Consider the following 26,881-nt stretch of genomic DNA (forward strand, 5'->3'; position numbering starts at 1 on the left):
CCAACCCTGAGCTCTTGATCCCTGGGCTAATTCCATGAATCGTCCAAATCTAAATCCACACACAGTTGGGAAGAGAAAGAGCACAGACATGGTGGACAAAGTGACAGGGTAGGGGAGGATAGGAAGGAACTCATATTACATTATGTAGAACTTCTCTTTGACCATTTTGTAAGTAGTTATACTCCCAATGAGACAATCAAGCATCCGTCAACAGTGGGGCCAAGTGCCATCTGTGTGTCCTTTATATGTTTCTTTTCAGATGCACCAGCGACTCACTGTGCCAACTCATCAAGGGGACTGTCAAGCCCGGTTGACGTCACACACGCAGCCTCTGTAATCGAACGAGACGCTAATCCTACTCCTCTCCAAAGCCTGGCAGTGGCAGGGGTAGGACAGAAAAGCATACTGAGACACGAGAAAGGAAGTTGGATATGGGAGTCAGGGGATGTAAGCTTTAGGTTAGCATCCTCAGTTTTGATCTGGACAAGTGACACAGGTGCCGTCCTGACTGCCACAGGAAGCCACACTGATCTTCCTCTGGGACCCCTAAGGGTTTAGGACTCCCACCCATAAAGACTTCGCCCTGGAGGCCAAAAGCCTCTGTGAGGGCACTGCAGAGGGGGAATGCTGTGGGAGCGGCTCACCTCCTCTTGCACCCCCTGTTGTGTCATCTGTACATGTGGAGGAGCCGGGCTTCACCTCTGTGGAGCTGTGCCAAGATGGAGAAGACATCTGCCTGACTGCAACTGAGGGGTAAGAAGCTGCAGATGTTCGTGTCTATTTTTGCTATTTTTGCTAGATACAGGAAAGAACTACAATTTATTCTTGATGCCATCAACATGCCCTTTAACTGATTGAGATGTACACAGTAAAAAGGGTCAATTTTCATGGTGCTCATGGGTGTGTTTCATGTGTGAGGTTTTTTTAGATGCAACATGCTAACTCATAGGTAAAAAGTGAATCAACTGAGGAGCAAGACAGCATGGACATACATCTACAGCCAGTGTTGTTACTAACTTATGTCAGAAACATTAGGCCTGTGTGTGTGTAGGAATTAGAGACTAGAGATAATTAATTAGCAGAGGTCAACAAATTAAACTGCTCAGGCACTGTTTTAAAGTTTGACTAGGGGTTTGAATTCTCTGGAGGTCATCCTGGTTATATGTATGTAGAAGTGAAAATGTAAACACAGCTGTGAAACAGGGAACCATCATACCATATGGTGAATTATTTCTGACACCGTGCCATGAGATCATGGTGGAAGGAAACTAAAAGAAACACATATTTTCAGATTGTGGCCCATTTATCTCACATTTGTTTCTGAATGAATAGGGAAGTTAGAAATACAAAAAAAACAAAACAAAAAAAAGACTAGAATCGAGAGCATGATAACCAAATAGTTTCTAGGAAAAGGTTCTGTATTTAGTTCATTATCATATATTTAAAATCTCTTAGTGTGGGGACTCATTAACTGTCAGTTTACTCTTCCTGGTAAGACTATCTTAGACTATCTGAATTTAGATATTAACTTTTATCTTTTCAGTCATTTTGAAAATGTGGATTTCTGTTTTGCCCACAGACAGAAGAGTGATAGAAGAGGCTGATGCAATGAAGTTTGTAAATATACTCATGAGGCTTTTGACATGGTTCCACTGAATTACAATAAGCAGTTCATGCCAGCCTTTTTAATACATCTTGTAATAAATTATTTTACTATAGCGTATTTTTATTATGGTGTATTTTTACAGATTTTGTTGCCATGCTAAATATAGTACAATGTGCAAAGACTGATTATTGACTGCTTAAATGTGCAGGTGTTTAGTGGATGTGTATATGAGAGGGATTACATGGAGGTTAAGCTTCTTCATCATAATAGCTGCTGAAAGTTTCCATTCCAGGTGGCACACAAAGAAGCTTAGTGTGACACAGTTGTCAGCAGCATTATATCAGAAATTGAATTGTTTGGCTGTACATGTTTACAAGTGGGTCAAAAATGATACCATCCTCCCAGAGCTGATCCTATTTAGAAGAGAACAGGGCGTCCTGGTTTTGACGGATGTGCAAACTGGCTTAGAGTTTCCTCATTTGTTTGATTATACAATGAATACAGACGTTGGTTAGAAACACTGAGTCTAAAATCTGTCAAATTCAATCAGCCTAAACGAAAAAAGCTAAAAAAAATCAAGCTAAAATTAACTAGTTAAAATAAAAAAAAAAACTTAAAAACTAGTTAAAAACTAGTTAAGTTAAAATTAATCAATTGTAAGAGCAGTTTGATCTGAGAGACAGTGAACAGTGAGAAAGAAAAAGGGGAGTGGGTGCAATTTTTTGAAATTCACACTTTTAATGAACATCACTTCTTTACTACTAACTAGGCTATTTAAATTAGAGTTTACTAAATGCTTTTCAAACTGGCTACTCAGATCAGACATTGAATTGAGTTACAGAGGGCCTATGTGCACTAGCATATAAATAAAATAAAGTTTTTAACCTAATCTATAATCTAGTCTTGTTTAGTGAGGTGTTGCTCTGTGCTAACGTGGTAAATATGCTAATGTTGAGCAAGTGTGATGGTCACCACCTTAGTGTGTTGGTATCACCCTGATGACTGCTTTAGGTTCATCTGAGGCATGAGTCAACAAGTGCTGAGCTTCTACATTTCACATATATGCATGACATTTCGTTTAGTCATTCCCACTCAGCCCTGTGATGATGATAGTGGTTAGTGATTATGTTGTTTAAAGTTGAGTCTGTTGAGAATGTCAGTTTTGCCCAATATCATAGCCAAAGTACTGGACATATTAAAAATCTGACCTGTTTGTGGCACTAAATCAATTCTGTTCTCTACCAAAATATCTGAACACTGCATGGGCAGGAAGAATTCACAAGCACTTTCAAAATAGTTTTAGATTTGCGTAATCTGTGACTGCTTTCACTGTTACCAAATACCAAAAAGTACCGGTCTAAACGTCCACTGTCTAAAAATAGAGAGACTAAGGATAAAATCTGTCTTTAAACTGAAATTTAATTAAAGTGTGCAAGCAAGACTTAACAAACTATGTCATTAGATAGATAGACGGATGGACGGACGGACGGACGGACAGACAGACAGACAGACAGACAGACAGACAGACAGACAGACAGACAGACAGACAGACAGACAGACAGATAGACAGACAGATAGATAGATAGATAGATAGATAGATAGATAGATGATAGATAGATAGATAGATAGATAGATAGATAGATAGATAGATAGATAGATAGATAGATAGATAGATAGATAGACAGATAGATAGATAGATAGATAGATAGATAGATAGATAGATAGATAGATAGATAGATAGATAGATAGATAGATAATTATAAAATTATAGACACTCAACATAAAAAATAAATCAAACAAGAACCACTGAACAACAACAAACCATCATTGGTACTTATGGATAGAACACAGCAGGAAAAAGAGAGGGGGGAGGAGACAGGGATAAAAAGGGGATCCAGACAGATCCTAAGTCTTTCTTAATCCTGTGGGCAGCTTCTCTGGAGACCATACAACAGACTGATGCTGGAAACAGGCTCATGCATGTATTTGAAACAGGTGATTACTTTGCAGACGCACTGTTGGCCCAGCACACAGGTCTGATGAAGTTCACAGGATCATGGTTTTTTGTAAAAACATATGTGATGCTGGTGTTTTTCCACAGTGATCATGATCATAGAGAGCATGCTGTACAGGTGAAGGCTTGTCCTGCAAACTGTTGCTGAGAGATGACAGAGATTTCAAAGGCTTCAGCTACTAAGGCTCACAGCTCTTTGCAAGAGCTGACAGAGACAAAACAGCACATTTGTTCTGTCAAAAAATAAAATGTGCACATCAGAGGACATAATCCATTCTGGTATCAAACCCTTGACCTCTGCTCTGATCTAGAGTGTGCGTTTCAGAGTGTGTGTTAGAAGACTCACACACTCGCACAAAGTCCCGTGATGTAATTCAGATCGTCAGCCCAGCTTTGGCCAATGGGATGTAAGATGGAAAATCTCTGTCCAATCAAACGGCAGGGGCTTTAGATACTGTGGTGCTACTGACATTCAGGTCTGGTGTTGGAGGATAAGAGGGCACTGATGTTATTTCATAGAAAACCGGATAAAGAGATTTCACCTAGTGCAGATGAATCTCAGACTGAGGGCCTCAGCGCTGTGGACAAGTCAGACAAATGTGAGCGTGTGAATAACAAGGCCAAGTAACAAGTCAGGTTCCTGTACAACATCCAAGCACACGGCAGTCACATCAGATTCCTGTCATTTGTTTTATTACCGTAGATGTGACTATCATTTATTTCACATCCAAAGACGCACATGTAATTGGACATTAGTGGTTTTGTAACGAAGCAGAAAGCCATGTGATTGTAGAGTGCTACAATTAGTGTAATGAGATTATTATTCCAAACGACAGTAACCTTTTTTACTCACACAACTAAATATAAATGAAGAACACAATCAGCAGACAAACGATTTGCTTATTCATTGAATACAAATAGTTTATGTGTTTTTTAATTGATTTGATTGATGGACCTAAATTGATTTTAATGGGTCTTTTAATATCTGCATTGGTCAATAAAAGGGTTGGCAAATCTCAGCCTGTCTGAAGTATCAAGAAAGATTCTATGTGACAGTATTTATTAATGTTTTTAATTCAAAACTTAATCTCTGTAGAGTTGCTAAGTAGATGCCAATAAAACAAATTGTTATAGGATTTTTTAATTTTTTAAGAGACAGGCTTCAAACATGCAAAGAGAAAAGGATCCTGCTATAGTTCTCATTCAGCCGACACTTAATTCTTCACTGTGTGTGTTTGTAGTTTCTGCTCTAGTCTCCTTATGTCCTTGTTTCATTTGCAGGGGAACGGAGGAGATGAGTGGTCAAAACCCAGACTGTGAAGATTTGCCAAGGCAGGAACAAAAATTGCCATTCCAGGTATGATCCATGATCATACTGTGATACTGAGACCACCGCAAATAACCATTAATCTGTTTTATATTTATCACACAAGACAATAACAAAAAACAGGTTTCACAACACGCTTGTGTGCACATGTTGAGTAGATAGGTGTGTGTGTGTGTGAGAGAGAGAGAGAGAGAGAGAGAGAGAGCAATCTATAGGATTACTACTCAGTATGAAAGCTGTCAAAAGACATCTATTTTAAAAACTACTAAGACAGATTTGCATGGTTTTCTCACAATCTATTTGGAAGTATTTTGTTGTAAACTGACCTTATTTCAGTGTGAGAGTGTGTCAGCTCTTGACCCATTTCTCCCAGATCTTCCCTGACCCTGTTGAAGTTGTCTTGGGCCCAAAGACCTTCTTAAACAGTCTGGACCACAATCACGAGAAGGAGCGTCTACCCTCCATCGTCGTGGAGCCGACGGAGGTGAGCGAGGTGGAGAGTGGAGAGCTGCGTTGGCCTCCAGAGGACATGGACATGGAGGAAGATGAGGAGGACCTGTTTTTAGAGCAGTGCATCCCCCCAGCCAACATTGCAGACTGGGGAGAAGAAGAAGTGGAAGAGGAGACATCGGTGATACTAAACCAGCAGCAAGGTTTTACACTTATTGGTGAGCTGTTACTTATTACAGGAAAATAGTTTTAGAATTCTCTACATGGATGTGTTTAGTAGAATATGCTCATATTCTTAGGTTACCTGGGGAAATTATGTTTGAGTAGCGAAAACATATAAAGTAGACTAATAACCACAAAGAGTTTCTAAATCTAATATTCTCTGGGACTCTGCAGGCATTTCTATGTTGTCATTAGGTTAAAAAAAAAAACCAAAAAAACAAATATATATATCTATATGTATATGTATTTATTTATTTTACATTTACTAAGATTGAGGAAAAAAACAGAATGCTAATTTTATTTATTTAGCTTTAACTTTGGAATGTGATACACAGTACGTGCTTAAAAGTAGATGTGAAATGTTCGAAAACATAACACAACAAACACTTTGCACTTTTTTTTTTCTCTGCAGACCTTCAGTCAGATGCATTTAGAGATGACACACCTACTCTTCCCCCGAGCAGCGCTCCAGCCCTCAACTGACTTGGCCCTGACAATTCTGCATTGCAGCAGATGACACAATGGGAGGACATCTTGACATCAAGTATGTCAATAAATGTGTTCAAACATAGCAACTGGGATTCTGAAGCAGATACAGAGAGTCAGCTTGTTAAGAGAGTCTTGCTGATTGGGTAACTTTCATTCCCCTTATTTCCTCATTTTTAAGGGCTCCGTGATATCATAGTGTTAAAAGACATCTTGCAATGCCAGTAAATCTTCCTTAGCTCATGTTTTGTTTTTTTTCTAAAACTAAACTCTGTTGTTGATACAAGTTTTGCTTGTTATATATATATATATATATATATATATAATCATTTTGAGAACATATATCTGGTTATAAACTCAGTATGTACAGTAGTTATTAAAATACTATAAAATGTGTTGGCTGTTCTCTTGAATTTTTACTGTTTCTTTTTTTAAAAGGGGATTTATTTGCTCACATTTAGAACTTGCACTATTTTATTTAAATTTCTCAGTGAGGAAGCCATAGCACATATTAGGAGTCTTGTTAGGCATTATGTGAATGACAAATGCAGGCTGATGTTACTTTTTGGACTAAACATTCAGTGTGCTAATATTCAACCAAAAAGAAATGTCAGCTTGAGTTGCTTTTCATAACATACGTAGAAGCCACTCAGAATTGTACTTGTTAATAATAATCTAATTTTGTGTGTAGGCTGATTTATGAATAAACTTGTATATAAGAAAAATCTATTATGTTTCTGTAAAATGAATCCAGTGAATTTGACAATAAAGTGTTTTGTCCCATTTAAAGTGACTTTTTTCTGTATCACCTTTTATTTTATTTATAGGAAATATCTAATAAATCTTTCTCTTCTACACCAGTAAAAAAAAAAAAAAATTCTTCAATATCTTCAATAATTCTCCAAACTATAAAATTATGCAAAGTGAGCCAGAAAGGAACCAAGTTCTTACAACAGGTTCATGATACGATAAGATCAGCTTAATTCACTCAAGGCGGACAAACAGCAGCAGTAAGCACATCAGCAGGAAACAGCAGCAGAAAAATTGAGGCATATTTGTCAACTAGTATATAAATGCAAAGGAAGCACAAAATACAATTTACGTAGTACTTATATAAAAATATGAAGTGTATTTTCTACACCTTAACTATACTTTAGAAATACACATAGGTCTCCTGTATAAATGTTAATGCTGCCTGAAGGCATAAGGGTGAATTAGATATGTTTTTAATACAGCAGACTTAAGATTTCAGCTATGTTGTGTCCATTTATCTGTTAAATACTTAAATACACTTCTTTCCCTTGGAAAACCAAATCTGAACCATATATAGACAAGTGGAAGCAGTGATAGGAATCTTGTGCAAGTGTTTGTGTGTGTAAGGGGTGGTGTGGTATAAAAGACACTTAAAAGCAGAACAGCTGCATAACTTCCTGCTTGCGTTGTAGATGACATATCAACAGGTCCCTGAGACGGTAAGTTGTAATATTATCTAAATCATATTCTACTCTTTAGTAACTACATGTTATATATTTCTTTAGTTTTATTTCATTTATTTTTGCATGACAGTGTTGGGTTATTATTACAGCAACTGTTTAATTAGTTTTACATAGAACATCTGTCTCACATCAAATAAATCCATAATACTCATCTAATTATAATGTTGATGAGATTATAACGTTAATGCTATACTTTTGGCAATTTTTCTATCTACAGATTTAACCAACCATGGATTTCACAGACTACTCTGCTTTTAACATCAGTGATCTTGGTGACCTGGACTACAATTACACTGATATTTTTGACCCTCTGAAACCTAAGATTCAACCAATGCAAATAGTGGCTCTGGTCTCATACAGCATTGTGGTCCTACTGGGCGTCCCTGGAAATGCTGTGGTGGTGTGGGTGACGGGGTTCTGCATGCGCTGCTCTGTCACATCCATTTGGTTCCTCAATCTTGCTCTGGCTGATCTTCTGTGCTGCCTCTCCATGCCTCTCCTCATGGTCCCTTTAGCCCATGATGACCACTGGCACTTTGGTCCGCTGGCCTGCACACTGGTCAAAGGCCTGTTCTACCTGGTGATGTACTGCAGTGTGCTGCAGCTGGTTTTGATCAGCGTGGATCGCTGCCTGCTGGTTTGCAAACCCATCTGGTGCCAGAACAACAGGCGACCCAAACAGGCTGCCTTCGGTTGCATCGGTGTCTGGTGCCTGGCCGTGATAGGTAGCATCCCCCAGTTTATCTACACACAGGAGATCCAAGCAGGTGAATACAAGCGTGAGTGTGTGACCGTGCACACTGTGCTCAGTGCCTGGCTGATTACCTCTTTCCGCTTCCTGGTGGGATTTTTCCTCCCTTTCCTGGTTATCGTAGCGTGTCACTTGGTGGTGTACCGGAGAACACAGAGAGGAATGTCACGTGCTCGGACACGTTCCAAGCGAACACTGAGGGTGATCATTGCTGTGGTACTGAGCTTCTTCTTGTGCTGGCTCCCGCTTCACATTGTGGACTTTCTGATCTTGATTACCCCCCGAAAGTCCGACCACAGCCCCAAAGTTTACCTGGCACATGTTTTAACGCTCTGCATGGCGTATTTCAACAGTTGCCTCAACCCGCTGCTCTATGTGTGTCTGGGCCGAGGCTTCAAAGACAGTATGAACCGCTCCCTGCGCAACATGCTCAACTTCATCAGCGAGGACCCTATGGCCAAAGTCAGCATCACAAATAATGACACCAAGAGCACAAGCAATGGAAAGGAGATGACTAAAATTTAACAGTGTCCTGACTGTGTATATACTGGGCAGATACGATATCCTCGCATCAGTCTAACAGTTGTCCTGAAGCTGTGATTTTTACTTTTTTACTAGAAATCAGAATCACATTTATTAGAAATAAGAAGTGTGGTTGCACTGAGCTACACCAAGCACTTGGTTTTTAACATAAATGATCTTTTTACAATTAACTGTGTGACATTGTTGTGTTAGAAATCTGAGTTAACAGAGCCTGTCTAGATGCATCATCCCAAAGTTGAGTTCTGAAAGTGTAAAAGTAAATGACTTGGTCTAACTGAACCTCCAGCATTTTCTACATTCAGCTAAGCCAGAAGACAGAAAGAAAAATCTACAACATTTCCTGCGGACGTTCATCTTACATGCAACAAAAATCTCATCACTTCTGGTTTTCAGTATTTCAAGGTCTGTTTTTAACAGAAATGTAGGTCAGTGCACTTTAGTGGTGCAGTGGTTAGCAGCTGTGAACTGCAGCTGGACAGGTTCAATATAAGTCACATCCAATCGGGTCTTTTGAACAACATCCACTATCTTACCATATTATTTAACCACAGACACGTTATTTATTAGTATATCATTTGAGTTTTCCCTTTGGATATTAATAAAGTTTATCTTTTCTGATATTATACAAACTCTCTTGTTTATATTTAAAGTAAAACTGGTCAATGAGTTTTCTAATCAGTCCAAATGAACGGAAAACTGTCACTCTCTCCTCTTTCTCCTCAGCTTTGTGTCTTTTACTTTGACAACTTCCTCGCTCCCTTTTAACAGATCAGACTGTAAAACCCGTGTTTGAGTCAGCGACTGCACCAAACTGTGAGCAGGGAAGCGGGTTACAGTGATAATTCAGCCTGAATATTAGTGGATTCATGTGTCAGATTGATGATTCAGAGGAAAAGACTGTGGACGTGGTTGTTTGTTACTCACCAACAGGCTTTGATTGATCAGTATTTCCAAATATTACAGGCCATGTGGCGATAAACAAACAAACCTTGCCAACACCGTGCACACCTGACGGCCCGGTGCTCCGTGTGTCTAACCGGAGGCGTTCAGGGACCACGTTAAGAGTAGGTCACCCGTGTTTTTGGAAAACACGCAATCACTTCCTCTGACGGCGATTGTACAGGGAAATGCGTCTAACATCAGTGTGATTGATGTTGTAAGTGTTTCATGCATATTCACACGGCTCACAATACAATAAGGCACGTGTCACACACACACACACACACACAGAAATACCTGCTCGTATAGAGCCAGTAGCTTTATCTCAGTCGTAAGTGGGTCACGTTTTCTTGTGTAACAGTGAAATTCATAGACCACAAGAGGGAGCCACACTCACACACTGTGATTATTCATTGTCGAGAGCGAAAATGATTCTAACCCATCGCTTTAGGGTAAAGCCTGAGGATAAATATTTGGCCCGATGTATATAAATATGTATATTATAAGAGTCTCACATATTCAGGATTAAACAAAACAATAAAATGGGTTAAAGTTTCAAACTCAAGAGAAAAAAAATGCCTTTATTTACAAACTACATTCATTTCAAACAAGGCCACATGATGGTATGTATTAAAACATACACATTTGCAATAGTGTAATAGTCTGTCCCTCTGTCACTGATCCTGGCCACTTCAACACACTGTATATACACACATATGTACACTGGGCCCTACAGGGCCTCTAAGGCCTATTCCAGTCTCACAGATGTTTCTTTATCTAGGGCCTTGAACCCACCTGGCTGAAGAACAGAGGTACTGTTGTGACGACTTCAACATGATTCAATGGGTTATAAAAGGCAGAGCTGAGCATATTAACTAGTGGCAATAAAGGGACATAGACTTCTCTGCTCAGAGGTTTGAGGATGTAGGAAAACCAAATATAAACATACATTTGTGCACTGACATGTTTGTTCACTCCAGCGCACATTAGATTTTTAATAATGCAACCAAGAGGTTTCCTGGGAAGATTTGATGTAACCAGTGTTCAGATGATAGACTTCTGGTTAATTCGTTCCAATTAACTGGCAGGATCTCACAGTATTTTAATCAGTGCAGAGGAGGTCAGCTAATCACCTGGAATGTGACATTTTGAGAGTAAAGTTTACAATAATCATTTCAGTTAATTAGGTTAAGTGGAGCTGTTCTTTCAAGAATACTCATATAACCAGAACCAAAATACATTGTTCTTTTCTTGGAAATTGCTGACCTGAACTTAAAATTGCTGACCTGAACTTAAAAATTGCTGAACTTAAAAAATTAATGCCATGAAAATGTTTCAGCTTCTTTTTAGAGGCTGCTGTTTAGAAAAGCTTCATCTGACTCTCATAATAGCGGTGTAGACTTGCATTTAGTCAACTCTACACTGTAGTAATTAATCAGCTGTATATCTCTAATCAATTAGCTATCTAACAGACATGCGGAAAATGGGGGATGGATTCAGTCACTTATCTTCAGTGCAGTGAGGGCAGTGTAATTTGGAGTCACATTGCTTACAATCAATTAGAGCAGGATAATGTCTATTAGTCCAATGTGTGCTGGTTGTCTGTCACAAGATAAATTCACCCACATACTACAGATTTAAGATCTCTAGCAAATCTGTGATCATGCCCATGAATGTAAATGTTTCACTAAGAACAAAAATGTAATTAGAGGTAGGTAGAGTATAAAAACTGGATTGTTTAGGTAAGATAGGACTGGTAACCAAAATCATCAGTCACAGTGTCACTTTGACAATCACTTCACACACCAGTTGTGGGTTTAAAATAGGTCAGAGCATTTCTTCATACAGTAGTCATGACTTTGAGAGACCCTGAGCGGAATCTGAGGATCTTCTTTTTGAGAGCATGAGAAGCTTTAATCTTGACAAATGTTTTTGCTTGAGAGGGGGTGCTGGCAGTGGCCTGGGGTGAAGGTGAGGATGAGGAGGAGGTAGAAGCAAGTCGCGGTGGCAACTGCTGGGGCCACACTAGCCCCCCACTCTCATCTGAATCACTGGACAGGGAGCTGGAGGGCGGGGAATACACCTCACTCATGCTGGACTCGGATTCTGCAGGGGCGGCAGCAGCATAGCCCTCCTCTCCCTGGCAGAGAGGTGCTCTCTCCTGGAAGTCTGGATGCCAGTGATGCTGCTGCTGCTGGTAGTTCTGGGGTTGGGAGTGGGCTAAAGTATGACCGTGGCGAACCTTTCGAGGTGGTCGTCTATGTGTTTGCTCCGATTGGTTCTCCCCCTCGTCCTGGCTGAGCTCCAGGTTTGAGCACCAGCGTCGGCTACAATGGTGGCTGTTTTTGACAACCTGTGGTCCAGTGTGTTCTCCTCTGGTTTGGTGTCTCTCAGTTGTGCTGTACCTGCGCTCAGGCAGTACTTGGTGGTCCAGGAGGCTGTTTTCAGACTGGGATCTGCTTGTTTTACTGCTTGATTTCTTGGCTCTCTGTCGCTCATTGTGGCTCTTCTTGGAGGTTTTAATCTTGTAGCTTGGGTGGCCAGGAGAGGGGATACCTTGGGTGGGTTTTGGATACTCTGGGTTGTAATGTCTTGGGGAGCACACAGGGGCATGGCAGGCTTGTCCGGGGATATACTGAGCACTGACTAAATTGTGCTTGTGATGAACAGGAGGTTGTGGATGCCAGGGAGATGTGGGTTCACAACAAAGATCAAGCGCCCCAACACCACAGCTGGAGTCCAGGGAAGACAAAGGTGATGGCAGCCTACCAGCTAGTGAATGTGGTCTGGATGGGGGGTAGGGCAGAGCCAGATAACAGTCCTCCTCCAAAGATGGGGCCTCTCCCCCACCGGCCTCCCTCTCAAGCAGGTCACAACCCCAGCTCTGGCTCTGAGGGTTTGCTGAAAGGTCAAATTGGGGCTGGTAATGGGAGTCAGGAAGGTGTTGCTCTGTGGTAAGGGAAGGAGTTCTCCTGTGTAGGGAGCTGTGTCCGGGGGCACTACAGTATGGAGGTTCAGGGCTCAGGGTGGTGCGAGGCTGACAAGGCCGTGGTAAAAGGGTATGGCGCTGGATGAGACTTAGGATGTAACCCTCTACCCTTAAGACCTGCTGGTAGTCCTCTTCAGTGACCTGATCTTCTGTGGGCTGCTGTGGCCATGGTTGGTTGGCTACACTAAGGTCCCAGTGCCAGGAGTCCACTCCTGAGCCCTCCTCAGCGATGCCCTCCAGAGGTGGGTAAGGAGCAGAAAAAGAGCGGGGTAACGTGGTGCGTAAGACTGGCACGTCCGATTCTCCATTCAGCATGAGGGAGTCTTCTAATTACAGAAATAATTCATTATAATATTGCATCATTATAAAAACATATACTTAGGATATAAACATTAATGCATAATGTGATGTGCTTATATAATAGTATTCTATTTTTTACCTCGCTCACCTAGAAAAATGGCTTTGTTCATTTTGGTTAATTTTCTTCACACCTTCTTTATCTTTGAACAAACTTTTTGTACTTTAGACAAAGAAAGAGATAAACTCAGATTTAAGATACTACTCTCTCAATGTTTAAAATTCTGAAATTATATCCTAAAACTACTTTAACTACCGTACTTCCATGAATGACTGCACAAACCAGAAAGCTTCATTTGTTGCATTATATAAGATGCGTTGACACCTCAGAAATGCATGTGGGAATTTTAAGGCAAAATAAGTTTTTCCAGATCTGCTAGTTTTTCTTACCCACAGATTTTGGCCTGTCATTGGTAACGAGACAGGATGAGACCACCTCTGGGGGCTCGGTGGAACAAGATCTTCCTTTTGGCGACTGACCCTCACTAGATTCATAAAAACCTAAATTAAAGTGAATGTAGAGAGAGAAGATATCACAATTTTAATTATTATGGCTCACTGATAACTGCAGTGTCTTATCACGTTCCACAAGTAGACCCCAAAAAACGCAACCAACTGGGGCATGAAGGAACAGGAAGAGCTGAATAAATTTCAAACTCATTTAAAGTATTTTACAATATGAAGAGAAAATCTGACTTTTGTTGTATAAAGCAACAATTTAATGCAAAAATACACTTACTGGCTAAAATGAAAGTGATTAAATTACAAAGTGCAGATTTAGAAATCTCTGAACTTGCACCATAATGAAAGAAAAGGTTTAAAACAGTGAAAGTACCAGAACTTGGCCGACTGTCGCCTGTGTCTCCTTGAGCTCCATCGTAACAGCCACAGTCAGTGTCAATCCTCAGCTCTCCCACCTGCTGTTCCAGCGTCTGCATCAGGTCCCACGGGGACGTCTGAAGAGCGCTCTGAAACACAAACGCACAGGCATTCAAGAGACGGTTTTCTTGCTGTTTAATTGATTGTGCTGTTGAGAAGTCATTTTTAAGTAGATGGTAAGAAACAACAATCAGTGACTTCAACAAAACATGAATTTTAAACTACAAATTACTGGTTTGAAGAAATGCAAATGGCAGAAGCACAGCTGTGAATCCTTCACTGCTTTTTTCTCCAGTTGCATGTCAGCTCACATTAGTTCAGAATACATACATACATATACTAAATGTATATAAAGTATTTCCATTATATATGTAAATATATATATGACAGGAAAAACTGTATTTTTCTTAATGGGAATACTTCAGAAGAGTAGCTGCCATTTCAGCCAGATAAGATAGTAAAGAGTAAAGGCCCAAGTGATTAATCACAAACTGTCATCTAGGTTTTCCTTCAAAGTTAATAGAATACAAAAATATAAATTGCAGGTCACCAATGTGTTCACTGAAGCGCGTCTGTGTACAGCATCCATATCTGTCACCGGACTTCCTTACGTGAGCAGGCTTACAAAGGAAGCAGTCATTTGGAACATGAATAATTCAGGGCTCTGTCAAGTCCATGGGGATGTCGTGTCATGTGGACGACGGGGACATACACACACACAAACGTGGACACACACACATTAGTAAGAGAGTGAAGTTGCGTCTCATGTTGACGTCATCGGGCACACGTACTAACATCTGCGGACACGTACACCAGCGTACTGCATTTTGTCCTTTTGGATGTGATACCTATTCTTTTCTTTATGTGGATCCTCATTAGCTTCCACAGAGTCGTCACTAATACTCCTGGGGTTCACATAAAAAATAAAAAACAATACTGTGACACTCAAGTCTCATTAGGAGACTTCGTTACCAGAAGATCGAGCATGTCCTCATGACGAGATGACATTTTCTGCGTTACAGTCCTGCTATGATGGAGCACCTGTCAGAAAACTGCTACAGTCTCATTTAGTGTGCACTGTCTTCGCCTACAGAAATTTAGTGGTATAGTTGGTGTGTTGCTCGGGTCATCACACATTCATGTTGCCCTCAGGATACTGACTTTGATGAGCCCCTGACTTTTGCTGTAGCGCCCTCGTTAAGTTAATCATTTTAGTTCTGAGTGACGTTTATTAAAAACACAACCTTTAGATCTATTGTAATGTACTTTTCTTTAACTTTTCTTCTAAAATAGCTCAAACAGCTCAAAATTAAACCTTAACCAACACTTTGGATACTTAAAACGGCAATAAGTAAATTAAAAATCCTATATGAAATGGAAAATTGGATTTTCCTAAATTTGATCTCCTGGTCCTGTAGATAAAAAAGACAAATGCTTCCCACACAACCTCCTCATTCCAAACACTGTTGGTTTTTTGTCTCGGTGGGTTGTTTGTTGTCTCACTATAAACAAAGGTTTAGCATTACTTCATCAATATGCTTTTGTGTGGCAGAAATGAAGAGTGGAGAGCTTCGCCTGGGGTCACTGGCACGAGGTAAAGAAATAGCTGGGAGGAGGGAAGAGTATTGTAAATCAATTAATCAATGATGCTGTTTCAAACAATTGATTGCTCGCTGCCTCTTCGTGGCCATGCCTACAAATGGACACACATGCACACCGTGGACGTCATGGTGCTCATTATTAAATTATTATGCTGCAGAAAACAAACAAAGAAAAACAAAATACAAAAATACAGAACATTTAGTTGAGCAGCTCCAGAACTGGTTCATCCTGTAGCCAGGACCTTTTCGCAGGCTGGTCTTTGATTGCACTCTATTATTAATGGTCTCACACTGGTTCCCTGACACTGCACGACGTATCATTAGTGTTTTATGGCATCCTCTGCCCCAGGCTGGTGGGGGATGGGGGAGACAGAGGACACGGTGCAGTCAGCCTCACCTCGTCTTTAAGCTGTTAACACACTACTGGTACAACACATCAGGACCACCGGTACATTCGGCAGGTGAACCCAGGACACCATTATGACTGATTTCTTAGTGACATCACTTCTAACGTCCTATCGTATGTGAAAAAGTGAGTGCATATAATGGACAAATGGGATGGGGTGTTGAGTAGTAATAATACCTATAGACCTTAGGTATTTTTAAGCAGACTGTGATTGGTAGAATAGATTGGTACGAGACCAGTGAACCTATACTTCCAGGATATAGAAACCTATTTAACAGGAACGCTGGAACTGCTGGACTCTCAATAATTAAAGCAACGTTATGACTGGCTTCACATGGAGAAGCGTGTGGAAGGCTGGAAACACAAAATCACACACACACACACACATTTAAAATACCTTATTTTGATAATTTATCATTTCTAACTTTGAATAGTATAGCGGACACACACACACACACTCACACACACATAGGTGCACACCGTGTTTACATAGCCATAGTGAATGGCATTCACGGGCTTCATGCTGTGTGCACAGTGGCATGTAGAAAGGACGGCAGGGTGGGTTGGCTGTGAATGAAGTCATTCAGGCTGGACTCACAGCTCAGAGTGCCTGTGGACACAATGCTTGAAAGTGTATATCAGACAGCCTGGTTTGTTTCCATGCATCTGTACTGCCATGTGCAAGATTATTCAAACGCTCATTTCTGATTTAAAAAAGCCAAAGTAGAGAAAGGTGTTTGTGGAGGAAACCATGCAATGATCCGTTTGACTGAATAGTGGCCTAACAAGCTCTATAGTCACACTGATGATGTGCTGCTGGGACACACACAACCTGGCACAAAAAGCAAAAACTACACACACACACACACACACACCCATGTACAAATGCGTTCATAATTTTTGCATGTGCCATTACACACACAGATAATAATACACAATGTAAGAGCTTGCATTTGTTATTCATTAATCATTTTCACCAGTGACCTCAGGATGCATCAAAGAAATGCACAATCTGAGATATTCATGTGTTTTGCTCCACTCTCCTCAGCAGGGTAGAGGTCAGAGCTTTCTGCTTTCACAGCTGCTGCCTGATGTCCCACAGCTGTCAACACAACACACTGTATCCAGGGGAAAGGGGCCTCTCAGACTGGGGCCACATTCATGTTCAAGGCAGCTACACGCACGCGTACAGTCACGCCCACCGGCGGCCTCATGGGTCAGCTGTTTCTGTGTCACACTGTGAACTATACATTTTGGAGGCTTTAACCCGCATGGAAGATGAGACTGGGGATTTGTCTCTGGAACGCAGATGGTGACCTGATATTATGAAGAGTCAGTTTGAGACTTCAATTAGAGTCCTGTCGGGCAAAACTACTCTCCGAGGAACCTTACATGTAATTATTCACACGCTTGGATAAGCGTAACAGTTAATAAACATCGATCCGATGAGCAGAAAATGAAAACGGGGAAATGTGTGGCCCTGCGGGATAAACGCGCGTCACTCCTTCACAGCCTTGAAAATGGCTGCTTGTCGTCAGCCTGGCTGAAACGCACTGCGCTATGAGTTTCAGACGCGTGCGTGTGGCACATTACAAACACTTGATCCTCGGCCACTTGTTCTATTATACAACTTTCATGTTATTTTTCTCATTAGCTGAGTCTTTGTTTTTTCTGTCGTAGCTGACGCCCGGGTTCAAGCCCGACTGTGTGTCTTATCCTCTCACTGGGGCCTCGAGTCCCAGCATCATTAGTATTCAGCTCCATATGCGCCTATTGTTAGGCCCCTGGCGGAGCAGAGGGAGGGAGGGAGGGAGGTGTGAAGAGGAGGCGGTTGATTTAATTTCTTTTTCACTCTCTTTAATAATGGCTTCCTATTGTCGCAATGTTGAGACAGTTTTCAGGCAGCAGCCAAACAAACAAACCTCCCAGAGCCCAAACTTTAACACAAGCAGCATGAAAAATCAAAGGAATATATATGTACATGTGGGTTAACAGGCTGCTCAGTGGTGCGTGAAACTTTCTCTGGGAGACGCTGCCACTAAAACTTTTATTTGTCGTTATTAACCCAGTTTTTATTTCTCATGTTAATAGAGCGTCACTGCGCCACAATGGAACATGACACAGCTGAGGTCTATTTAAGCTAAAAGCAATGTGAGCAATAGTCTGGAGGATATTTATGACACTGCAGCCACAACATGCAAGATGGAGGAATAACTCATTCCTTTAGTATCAGTGGAGAGCACAAATAAAAGCTTGTTGAGTGGTTAAACCTACAAAAGTGCATGATGAGGGAACAATGGGCCATTAAATAGTCTGTCTAGTGCCACAAACGGCGGGTGCTCCACCCCCTGATTTCGTTACCCTGAGGGATTAATCTCAGCCTAACGCACAGAAACGCGTTACATCCTTTCAAACAGAGACTCTATTAATCAACTGGAGGAACTTTTTTTGCGGACAGAGGTCATCTCTACACAAAAGGCGCAGCCCAAACCCAGAGTCCATCCTGCGGTCAAGCGGATTGTAAAGGCTATCTATTCACATTCATGCAAATGTATTTCTGAAAGTATGCATGCATGCATGCAAGAGAAGACGTGTTCAGCTCAGGATGTGCTAATGTGGAGTCCACATGGCAGAGCTGTTGGAATCCAAACATGCAATAAAAGGCAACATAAACTTCTCACCAGCTGACGCCTCAGTGTCAAGTTTTCCTGCCCCCAGCTGCTGAAACACGCCAGGTCTCCCCTGGAGTCGTCCTGCGGCAGAGGGTCACCCAGTGCCAGCGCACCCAGCACCAGACACTCCTGCCTCTGCTTGCGGAGCTCCAGCTCGCACAACCCGGCCAGACTCGCCTCCAGGCGCTCCTTGGTCCGACTGCGCTCCACAGTCACCGGGAACGAGAACGCCCGGTGCATGCCTCCAGAATCGCAGGATTATCTGCACAATAAAAAGCGATTTAAATCCCTTAGACTGTATTTCTCCAGTTAGAACACACTCACGGGAGCAGTCGTAGGCTATAAAAGGCCATGCTGCAGCCCATTCCCTGTGATACTGTGGTTGCCTTGGAGCAGCATGGTTTCCCAGACCTTCTATGCGCTATACATTTTCTGCTTCGCAGCTGTCAGATGCGGGCACGGAACTCCGCCTCCTGCGACCAGCCACAGCGAGAAAGTGGGGACTCATCCGCCCCTTTGCAAATCCAATCTCAGCCTTTATTGGATGCGAGAGCTGGTGGGGTGCTGCGAGTACCGTTGTCCCATCCCCCTTGATTCATTACAGTGACGCGTCGACCTCACCCATCGTCTCATCTTGGCCTGGGACTAATGGACTGGTGGTGGTGGTGGTGGGGCTGTATAGTGAAAGACTGAGACTGGCATCCTGAAACGTTTTAGAGTCACCATGTAGCAGTAAATTAAGGAAATACTTCTTAGGAACTGCAAGACATGAAGTACAATGTAGGGACTGCATCAGTCACTGGAGTCAAGTCTGACTGTATACTGATAAGCCATGACAGAACAGACACATTAGACAGGCTGGCAGATTCATTTGGCATGAATCATAGATTTGTGTGGTCTGCGTGATTAATACTGATTGATCGTATTTGATTATGAAAGCAGAAATAAAGGCTTTGATTATCTTCACCTCACTGCAGCTGCTGCATTTCTTCAGGAAGCCGAGTTGGATGAACAGATTCCTGTAAGGGAAACGTTTCAGCATGAACAATTGGACTAATTAGGGATAGAAATAACAAGGAATAGGATAAGTTTTGATCATTCACTTTATATTTGTGCAAAAATGGAGAAATGCAACAGGACCAATCTAATTTTGGGGATAATTTCAGAAAATTCCCTTCGCACAGCGTGAGAGTGGACTGGCGTTATAGCTATCACCTGAATTCATCTTTGCTGATAAATGATTATATGCAACTGTAGTTAAAGTGCAACAATGAGGAGCAACAGACTTCTCTGAACATACGGTGTCGTGTACTGTAAATACAGCTCCCAAAATAACAGTCACTTTACTCTTTAAAGTGCAGTAAGAGATGAATATGTAATCCTGGTGCCAGGTACAATCTTCCTCCTACTACTCACTGCAAAGTCTCTCGAGGACAAACACAAACACTGGATTTTGAAGGATATCGAATGTGTTTACGTTGAGGAAAACAAACACATCTAATGGAAAACAAGTAACAGGTTTTATGGAGTGATTTGTCCAAATAAAGTAATCATTCCACAAACAGGAGCATAGTTCATTATCTTTTTATTCATACTTCCAAACTCTACTTCACATGAACCAGAAAGCCACTTTTATCTTCATTTTCTATGAGGCAAAATTCATCGAGTCGACACCTACGCGCAGCGCAGGTTGGATTCTTTTGTCAGTGTGTGTGTGCACACTTAAGATACACACAACGTATACTTGCAGTATATTTATCTCATGTATAAATTTGACTAAAAGTCTCTCTAGAGATCAAAACATTTTCTAAAAAAAAAAAAAAAAAAAAAATCAGACAGTAGAAGTCTTTTTCAACAGAACTACACCAGTACATTTTTAAAATCAAGACACAGTTGAAGAAGAGTTTGATTACTATGAGTTTGATCAGTGGTTTGTTTCCAGGAGCTTGTTTGTGATTCTTAATGTTAGTTAGTACTGTGTTGAATGGGTGGCACTAATGTCTCACTGGCTCTGTGACAGCAAGGGAAATGCCAATTAATACAGTTAATGAAGTGCATAATTCATGAGTTGTAGTGTAGTGACGGCACCTTTAACTCTCAGGTTGCCTTGGTTCCACAGCTGTGCAGTGATGCCAATTATACAATCATTGGTGTAATGCAGATAACCGTGCATGCACGCAGAAAAGATAGACTGAAAGCAAAACAAAAATAAAAGCAAAAAACAACAAAGGTGTTATCGGTATAAAGTCTTAGCAGTGGTTTAAGCCGAATCTGGTAGCAACAACGAAGGAAAGGGAGTGAATGAAGGGAATGATGGAGGTAAAAGAAACAAACTTAAATTGCACACCTGGGGAGACTGAGAAAAGGACATTCAGGTCTCGTGTATCATGGTTCCTGAGGGGGATTTGAGTTTTACAGCAGTTCAGTGTTAAAATTTCACTCAACTCTGAGGAACAAAATCAGGTGTCAGTAAAACCAACCTTATCAAGTATTAACCACGTCTCCTTCAAAACTGTTTGCATTCTTTAGACAAAAAAATAATAATTCAAGCATCTGAAAAAGAAAAAAAAATCACTTAAAAAAAACAAAACAAACAAATTCTTTAAAGCATTTCATATATATGACATTTCTGGACCGTCACATATGTTCATAAAGTGTTAATGCCCCTTCACTTTTTGCACATTTTATTTTGTTGTAGACTCTATTTTAAATGCAGTTTACGCTCAGTAACTGATGTTTTGCATTTTATATTTTATTTGGTACTTTGGGCCCATGTCAGCTGAAAGGTCAACTGTCACCTCGGTGTTTGGCTGCTTTCATCCTTCCTTCAATTCTGACTAGTCTTTCTGATAATGAGAAGCACCAACCATAACATGATGCACTCGCTCTGATTGATGCCTCACTACAACTTTGCATGAAGCCTACAAGTCGTTCCCTGGACTCCGCTTTATGTTGCCATAGGAGGAAAACAGGATGCAACTGTGCGAGTATTTCTAAATCATCAATTTTTACTTTCTCATTGTGCCTTATTTAGTGAAGATGGGAAAATCTGTCAATTTGATGAATTTAAAACTAAATCTACAACACAAATTGTTTAAAAAAAACTGAAGGGGTCTGAAAACTTTGTGAAGTGACTGATGGAGCTCCACTAAAAACTTGGCTCTTAACTGTCATCAGGATTGTGAAAATGATTTCTATAAAACAGAAAACACTTCCAACCACTCACATTCAGGTCTTAAGGTTTCTATGTGCTATTATTAGTCAAGCGCCTTCTCTAAATGCCTTACACACACACACACACACACGCACACACACGCACGCGCACACACGCACACACACACGCGCACACACACACACACACACACACACACACACACACACACACACACACACACACACACACACACACACACACACACACACACACACAGCAGAGGTCCAATCCTGAAGCTTTAGGCACACTAAATGTACTTCACTGAAATAGACATGCCAGTTTGCAGTTGCTCACGTGTGATCATCTCAACAATATTCCGTTTGGGCAAAAATAACACAGTTTTTGAACAGTAACAATCCAGTGGGATTAAAGTCCAGCTTTTTCTATTGAGCTTGGATGTTGGAAATCACCAGAGTGATTGTTAAATTAACTGAAACACATTGGTAAAACAGTTTCATCAGTCCTGCATTCACCTCCAAACTAAATCACTGCTGTTTCTCACTACCATTCGTTTTCTGAAAAGGCCTTAAAGTGCTTCACTCTCTCTTCTTTTTAGACAAGGAAGTGTTTCTTATTTGGATGTGCTTTCATCTCTTAAGTCTGCTGTAAGTACATGACACACATGAACAATACTTCATTTAAAAAAAACATCAATTCATAAAGGTACATTTCTACTTCTCTCTTTTGGTTCAACTTGGTTGTGTAAAGTTAACTCTCATGCTTTGATTCCATCCACAACAGACACTTGAAATGGACAAGGGAGAGAATAATTTAAGATGAATGGGGAGTTTATAAAGCAATGGCTTGATGTTTTGGAAAATAAATGTATTTGTTTTCTTGCTGAGAGTCAGATGACAAAATTAATACCACTCTCACATCTGCACACTAAATATGAAACCAGGAGCTGGTTGTTTACTGTAGAATACAGAAAGGAAACAGGAAAGCTCTTTGCTTGGGTGTCTGTTTCTCCAATTTCTAGTCTTTATGCTAAGATAAACTAAATGGTTGCTGGTCAGTGGAGTTAGGAGATGGTTAACTTAGCATAAAGACTGGAAGCTTATCAGACTAGTTAACAGCTGCCGATTTATATTTAGTGCACAGTCATAAGATTCATGTCAATCTTCTTGCTTAAGTTTCAACTAGAAAGCCAATTGGGGAATTATATCTAAATGTCGAGCTGCTTTTAGTAAAGCGAGTCAAGCCACTAATGTGGTAAGATGGACAAAGACTTGATCACAGAGGGCAGATAAAAGAATGAATCCTCAAAATAATATATATCCATTGACAAGAGAAAAATCAAGTCCATCATTCAATCTAAAAACGTTTGTCAATCAAAATGTGACATTAATGAACAGTTTAAGAAATCAACAATTGTGTAAAAGTAGGTGTAACTTTTTTTTTTTTTTTTCAAAAGCTGGATACTTCATTGTGGAACAAAATTTTCTGTTGTAAACTGTACCCTGGTGGGGCCAATGCAAGGCGGCATCCAAATGCATTAGCATTAAAGAAGGCAGCCTGGCTGCAGGAGCCAGAAAAGAAAATAGAAGGAAAAAAAAAAACATACAAGTGTGGAATGGTAAAAATGTCACACTTTACAGTACACACTTGTGCACACACGCACACATGCACGCGCTCTCACACATACACTCACACGGTCAAACACATGCGCGAACATAATCGCGCGAATGCAGGATCATACTTGCACACTGGACATGTCACAGACATATCTGGCATGCATTTTTAGAAGAAAACACTTTTTGTTAGAAATTCTTTAACTGGTCTAGAGCTCTGATCATTTCTGTATGTACATAAATTAACAATAAATATAGGTAATGTTTATATATTTTGAAATATATATATATTAAATAATGAAATATTCTTATATATTTCAAATATATTCATAGAACTCTTTCTAATTTGAAACATCTTTAAAGAGATATAGTCACAGTTTAGTAATAAAACATGTAAGAACACAGATCTCCATACTGGTCTGGCTGCAGCATCCCTTTTCCCAAGATTAAGAAGCTGTGATCAAAGTCTTTTTGTCTTTTTGTCCAGCTAATACATTCTACAGTACTTCGTTAGAAGGATGAGGAGTAATGCAATGTGACTGTGGTAGGGGCAAATGGCCATGTAAATTGTGTACATGGTTTATATCGACCTTCAGATTCAACACTAAGCCTTTCAACACGACAGTCTGACAGGGGACCAGCCCCGACAGAGTCGATATAGGCCAGGGTCGAACAAGGCAAGGAGCTTCCAGCTACAATACATCTTTTCCTTTTTGGTTGTGGGATGATACTGCTTCTCTGATCACCTGCAGGCTTATTAAAGGGACACTGCAGCGAGGACCTCAGGGGTGATTGGTTTAGAACAGTCAAGAGAGTGTAGAAAGCCATTATGACTCGAAAGGACCCCCCCCCCCACTTCCTTGTACTGGATCCCTCCTCCTCTTCTGTTCTTTTTTTTTGACACACATAGACTGGAACTGGACCACATTAACACTGACTGAGGGAGCTAGGTTGTCTAAATGCATGCAGTAGTTTTCCTTCTTTCTCTCGGCCACTCCCCTGTTGGACACGACTTACAGTAGGATGCACTTGGAAATGAAGATAGTAGAAGGAAAAAGTTATCCTACAGGTTTAGAGAACGGGCAAAGCTCGCACCTCCTCACAATGCCTCAGTGATGATAGGGGTATCTCAGTTCCTGTGTGTGTGTGAGTCAGGGGCACTTTCTGTCTATGATTTCCTCTGTGCGTTGGAGACGACTGTTACTTTTTTTTTTTTTTGTCTCTGTTGGACCAGCTCACTATTGGTCCCACCTCCCCCTCTGTCCTCTGTCTGTCTTGTTGCTGCAGTGCACACTGGTTTACCAACAAAACAGGTCCTATATTGCACAGCATGCCCTCATGGCCTTGCAGTGTTGTGTCAGTGATAGTGACTTCTTTTCTCCTCAGTCTCTGAGCTGTAGTCCCTCAAGCCAATGTCTCGCTGCAGGTTCAATAAAGAGTCTTTCATCTAAAACAAAGAGAGATAAACAAGATGGAAAAAAAACATGGTGGCTTGTTTATAAAAAGACAGTTCAATTACACCGACCTACATTAAAGCCCTGATTCTTATTTGCTTTCATCTTGACTTATTATTACTGAGCACGATGCAAATACAGTGTCAGATACACAGATTTATGGCATTCATTTGTTGGTTGGCGTGACTTTATGATGTACACAATAACATATAATGGTAAGATATTTTCATAAGTGATAAGTGCAGCTACAAGGACTTTGACTGCAGAAAACAAACATCAGAAATCTTAAATATGTTACACAGTAAACATTTGGTATTGCTGGATGAGAGTCAACAGGCGTCAATGACTCGCTGTTTCACACTGTGTGTTAATGTGTGTTTTCTCTTTTGATCTTTGCTTTTACTACGTGCAGCCTGGTTTTGATTCCTCTTGCCATCCACTACCAGTCACATGTTTGAAAATACTTTGCCACCGAACTACCTGAAAAAGTGTGTTCAGACTTCTCAGTGGTAGTGTGTAAATCATCGATCAGCGGTCTCTAACTCCAGTCCTTACCAGTCCTGATCCAGGTAATCAGCAGTGGGTAGGACAGTGACTGTGGAGGACTGGAGTTAGAGACCCCTGCCGTAGATCACATTTACTGGCTCACAGGTGTTCTCTTTCAGTAGAGGATGTAATGCCTTTCAAAGTAACTAATTAACAGTGAACTTAGCAAACAAACTAGTAAATACCTAATATCTAAAATACCTTGTTGGACCTGAGGTGACTGTGTAGAGCCCACTATGTGACTGGCCAGTATCACAGTACTGCAGACAGTACTGTTCTGTTCCTATGTAGATAGTAAATGGCAGCACACAACTAGATGCAACATTCCTCTAACCCACACAGTGCAGAGTAAAGTGTTTGATTCATTAGCAATCTTCATCATAGCTTTGACGTGATTCCTGAGCACCTGGTCTAGCAGCACTACTGATGACTTGATAATCTCCCTCCACTTCTGCAGCTCAGCGTCATGGTAACGCTGCTGCGCCTCCAGGAGCTGGGCCCACTCCATCTGTGTCTGAGGCAATTTACTGGGAAACACACACATATGGAGGCATTAGCAACATCAGGGTGAGGCCACTGAAGCGTGACTTCCATTTTGAATAACTGCCAACAAACAGTCTGGTAAACTGTTTTTGTAAATCTGGAGCTATGCAGGAGTAATTTTAGAAGCTCAGTGTTTTCCTGTCACACACACAAAGTATATGCAAAGGTAACAGTGTGTGTGCATGTGCATATATTTGTGTGAAAACACTTATTGGGTAAACAGTCAAATAACCACAGCAGAAAACGTGTTGAATGTGCATCTTTGCCTGTTTCTCAGTGTGTGGAGAGAGCTTTACCAAACTGTTTGTGTTAAGATATGGATTTAAGGTTAGAGGTAGGTTGCTAGGTTAGTATGTAAGGGTTAGGTTGGGGCATTTAAGATTAGGGTAAAAGGATAAGGGGTGTCCTATAAGATAAACTATAGTAAAACACATCTGTGTGTGTGTGTGTGTGTGTGTGTGTGTGTGTATGGGTGTTTACCTTTCTTGAAGTCGTAGACCTTGCCAGGTTGTTAAGGACTGTGCAGAGTACTCCAGCATCCACAGCTTGTAAAAGAGCATCATGTTGAGGAACACCAGCAGGACCAGGCTGAAGGAGGGCGAGAGAGGAACAAACAAACAGAAACAATTATTCCCTTTGCACCTTTATACTCTAATTCATGATGCCTTTAATTAGCTAATATCTAAATAAAACTGACATCTGAATTCTAATGGGAAGACTTTGTAAACATATGCGTCAGGCCATGCTGGCTAATCACACAACATATGTACCTTAGACAGATCCTTTGGATGGCAATGAAAGGAGAGGAGAGAGGA

The 26,881-nt window shown here is 40.9% G+C and overlaps 4 protein-coding genes across 23 annotated transcripts in view; 2 read left to right on the forward strand and 2 right to left on the reverse strand.

Moving 5' to 3' along the window:
• The first annotated feature begins 203 nt into the window (after positions 1–203).
• Positions 204–6,280, forward strand: lbhl (LBH regulator of WNT signaling pathway, like). Of its 3 annotated transcripts, none has more exons than XM_026297599.1 (4): positions 204–753; positions 4,902–4,977; positions 5,300–5,615; positions 6,032–6,280. In XM_026297599.1, exons 2-4 carry the CDS (start codon positions 4,915–4,917, stop codon positions 6,100–6,102), a joined length of 450 nt encoding a protein of 149 aa, XP_026153384.1. In that variant the 5' UTR covers positions 204–753; positions 4,902–4,914; the 3' UTR covers positions 6,103–6,280. The 3 variants fall into 3 exon arrangements, with proteins under 3 accessions (XP_026153384.1, XP_026153401.1, XP_026153393.1); XM_026297616.1 differs by having other exon boundaries at positions 5,321–5,615; XM_026297608.1 differs by lacking the exon at positions 204–753 and adding an exon at positions 1,586–1,613 and having other exon boundaries at positions 5,321–5,615.
• A 1,254-nt stretch (positions 6,281–7,534) lies between these two features.
• Positions 7,535–9,518, forward strand: c5ar1 (complement C5a receptor 1). Its single transcript, XM_026297587.1, has 2 exons — positions 7,535–7,577; positions 7,819–9,518. The coding sequence occupies exon 2, from the start codon at positions 7,831–7,833 to the stop codon at positions 8,875–8,877; it is 1,047 nt and encodes a 348-aa protein (XP_026153372.1). The 5' UTR covers positions 7,535–7,577; positions 7,819–7,830; the 3' UTR covers positions 8,878–9,518.
• An 877-nt stretch (positions 9,519–10,395) lies between these two features.
• dact3b (dishevelled-binding antagonist of beta-catenin 3b) lies at positions 10,396–19,723 on the reverse strand. Of its 5 annotated transcripts, none has more exons than XM_026297538.1 (5): positions 19,706–19,723; positions 18,748–19,441; positions 14,016–14,148; positions 13,571–13,681; positions 10,396–13,149 (listed from the first exon to the last, which is right to left on the reverse strand). In XM_026297538.1, the coding sequence occupies exons 2-5, from the start codon at positions 18,976–18,978 to the stop codon at positions 11,675–11,677; spliced, it is 1,950 nt and encodes a 649-aa protein (XP_026153323.1). In that variant the 5' UTR covers positions 18,979–19,441; positions 19,706–19,723; the 3' UTR covers positions 10,396–11,674. The 5 variants fall into 5 exon arrangements, with proteins under 5 accessions (XP_026153323.1, XP_026153332.1, XP_026153342.1 ...); XM_026297547.1 differs by lacking the exon at positions 19,706–19,723 and having other exon boundaries at positions 18,748–19,000; positions 19,150–19,464; XM_026297557.1 differs by lacking the exon at positions 19,706–19,723 and having other exon boundaries at positions 10,396–13,146; positions 18,748–19,464.
• A 583-nt stretch (positions 19,724–20,306) lies between these two features.
• Positions 20,307–26,881, reverse strand: part of gramd1bb (GRAM domain containing 1Bb) — a 68,265-nt gene continuing 61,690 nt past the window's right edge. For 12 of the 14 annotated variants that reach the window (XM_026318954.1, XM_026318860.1, XM_026318877.2 and 9 more), the window contains 4 exons: positions 26,837–26,848; positions 26,547–26,654; positions 25,930–26,050; positions 20,307–24,970 (listed from right to left, as the gene is read on the reverse strand). In XM_026318954.1, coding sequence (XP_026174739.1) covers positions 24,881–24,970; positions 25,930–26,050; positions 26,547–26,654; positions 26,837–26,848 — 331 coding nt within the window. In that variant the 3' untranslated portion in view covers positions 20,307–24,880. The remainder of the gene's footprint in view (positions 24,971–25,929; positions 26,051–26,546; positions 26,655–26,836; positions 26,849–26,881) is intronic. The other 2 variants (XM_026318869.1, XM_026318904.1) reach the window with 1 other exon arrangement.

The sequence above is a fragment of the Mastacembelus armatus genome, chromosome 13 (genome assembly GCF_900324485.2).
Source record: "Mastacembelus armatus chromosome 13, fMasArm1.2, whole genome shotgun sequence".
In the NCBI taxonomy this organism is placed as follows: domain Eukaryota; kingdom Metazoa; phylum Chordata; class Actinopteri; order Synbranchiformes; family Mastacembelidae; genus Mastacembelus; species Mastacembelus armatus.

Excerpts from the sequence above, each read along its gene's own strand:
- lbhl (XM_026297599.1), top strand. The coding sequence starts at position 4,915 with ATGAGTGGTCAAAACCCAGACTGTGAAGATTTGCCAAGGCAGGAACAA. Across the intron at positions 4,978-5,299 it reads AACAAAAATTGCCATTCCAG|CTCTTGACCCATTTCTCCCA; the intron begins GTATGATCCATG and ends AGAGTGTGTCAG. Across the intron at positions 5,616-6,031 it reads GCAAGGTTTTACACTTATTG|ACCTTCAGTCAGATGCATTT; the intron begins GTGAGCTGTTAC and ends TTTTCTCTGCAG.
- c5ar1 (XM_026297587.1), top strand. The coding sequence starts at position 7,831 with ATGGATTTCACAGACTACTCTGCTTTTAACATCAGTGATCTTGGTGAC.
- dact3b (XM_026297538.1), bottom strand. The coding sequence starts at position 18,978 with ATGCACCGGGCGTTCTCGTTCCCGGTGACTGTGGAGCGCAGTCGGACC. Across the intron at positions 14,149-18,747 it reads TGACACTGAGGCGTCAGCTG|AGCGCTCTTCAGACGTCCCC; the intron begins GTGAGAAGTTTA and ends TTTGTGTTTCAG. Across the intron at positions 13,150-13,570 it reads TGACAGGCCAAAATCTGTGG|AAGACTCCCTCATGCTGAAT; the intron begins GTAAGAAAAACT and ends TTCTGTAATTAG.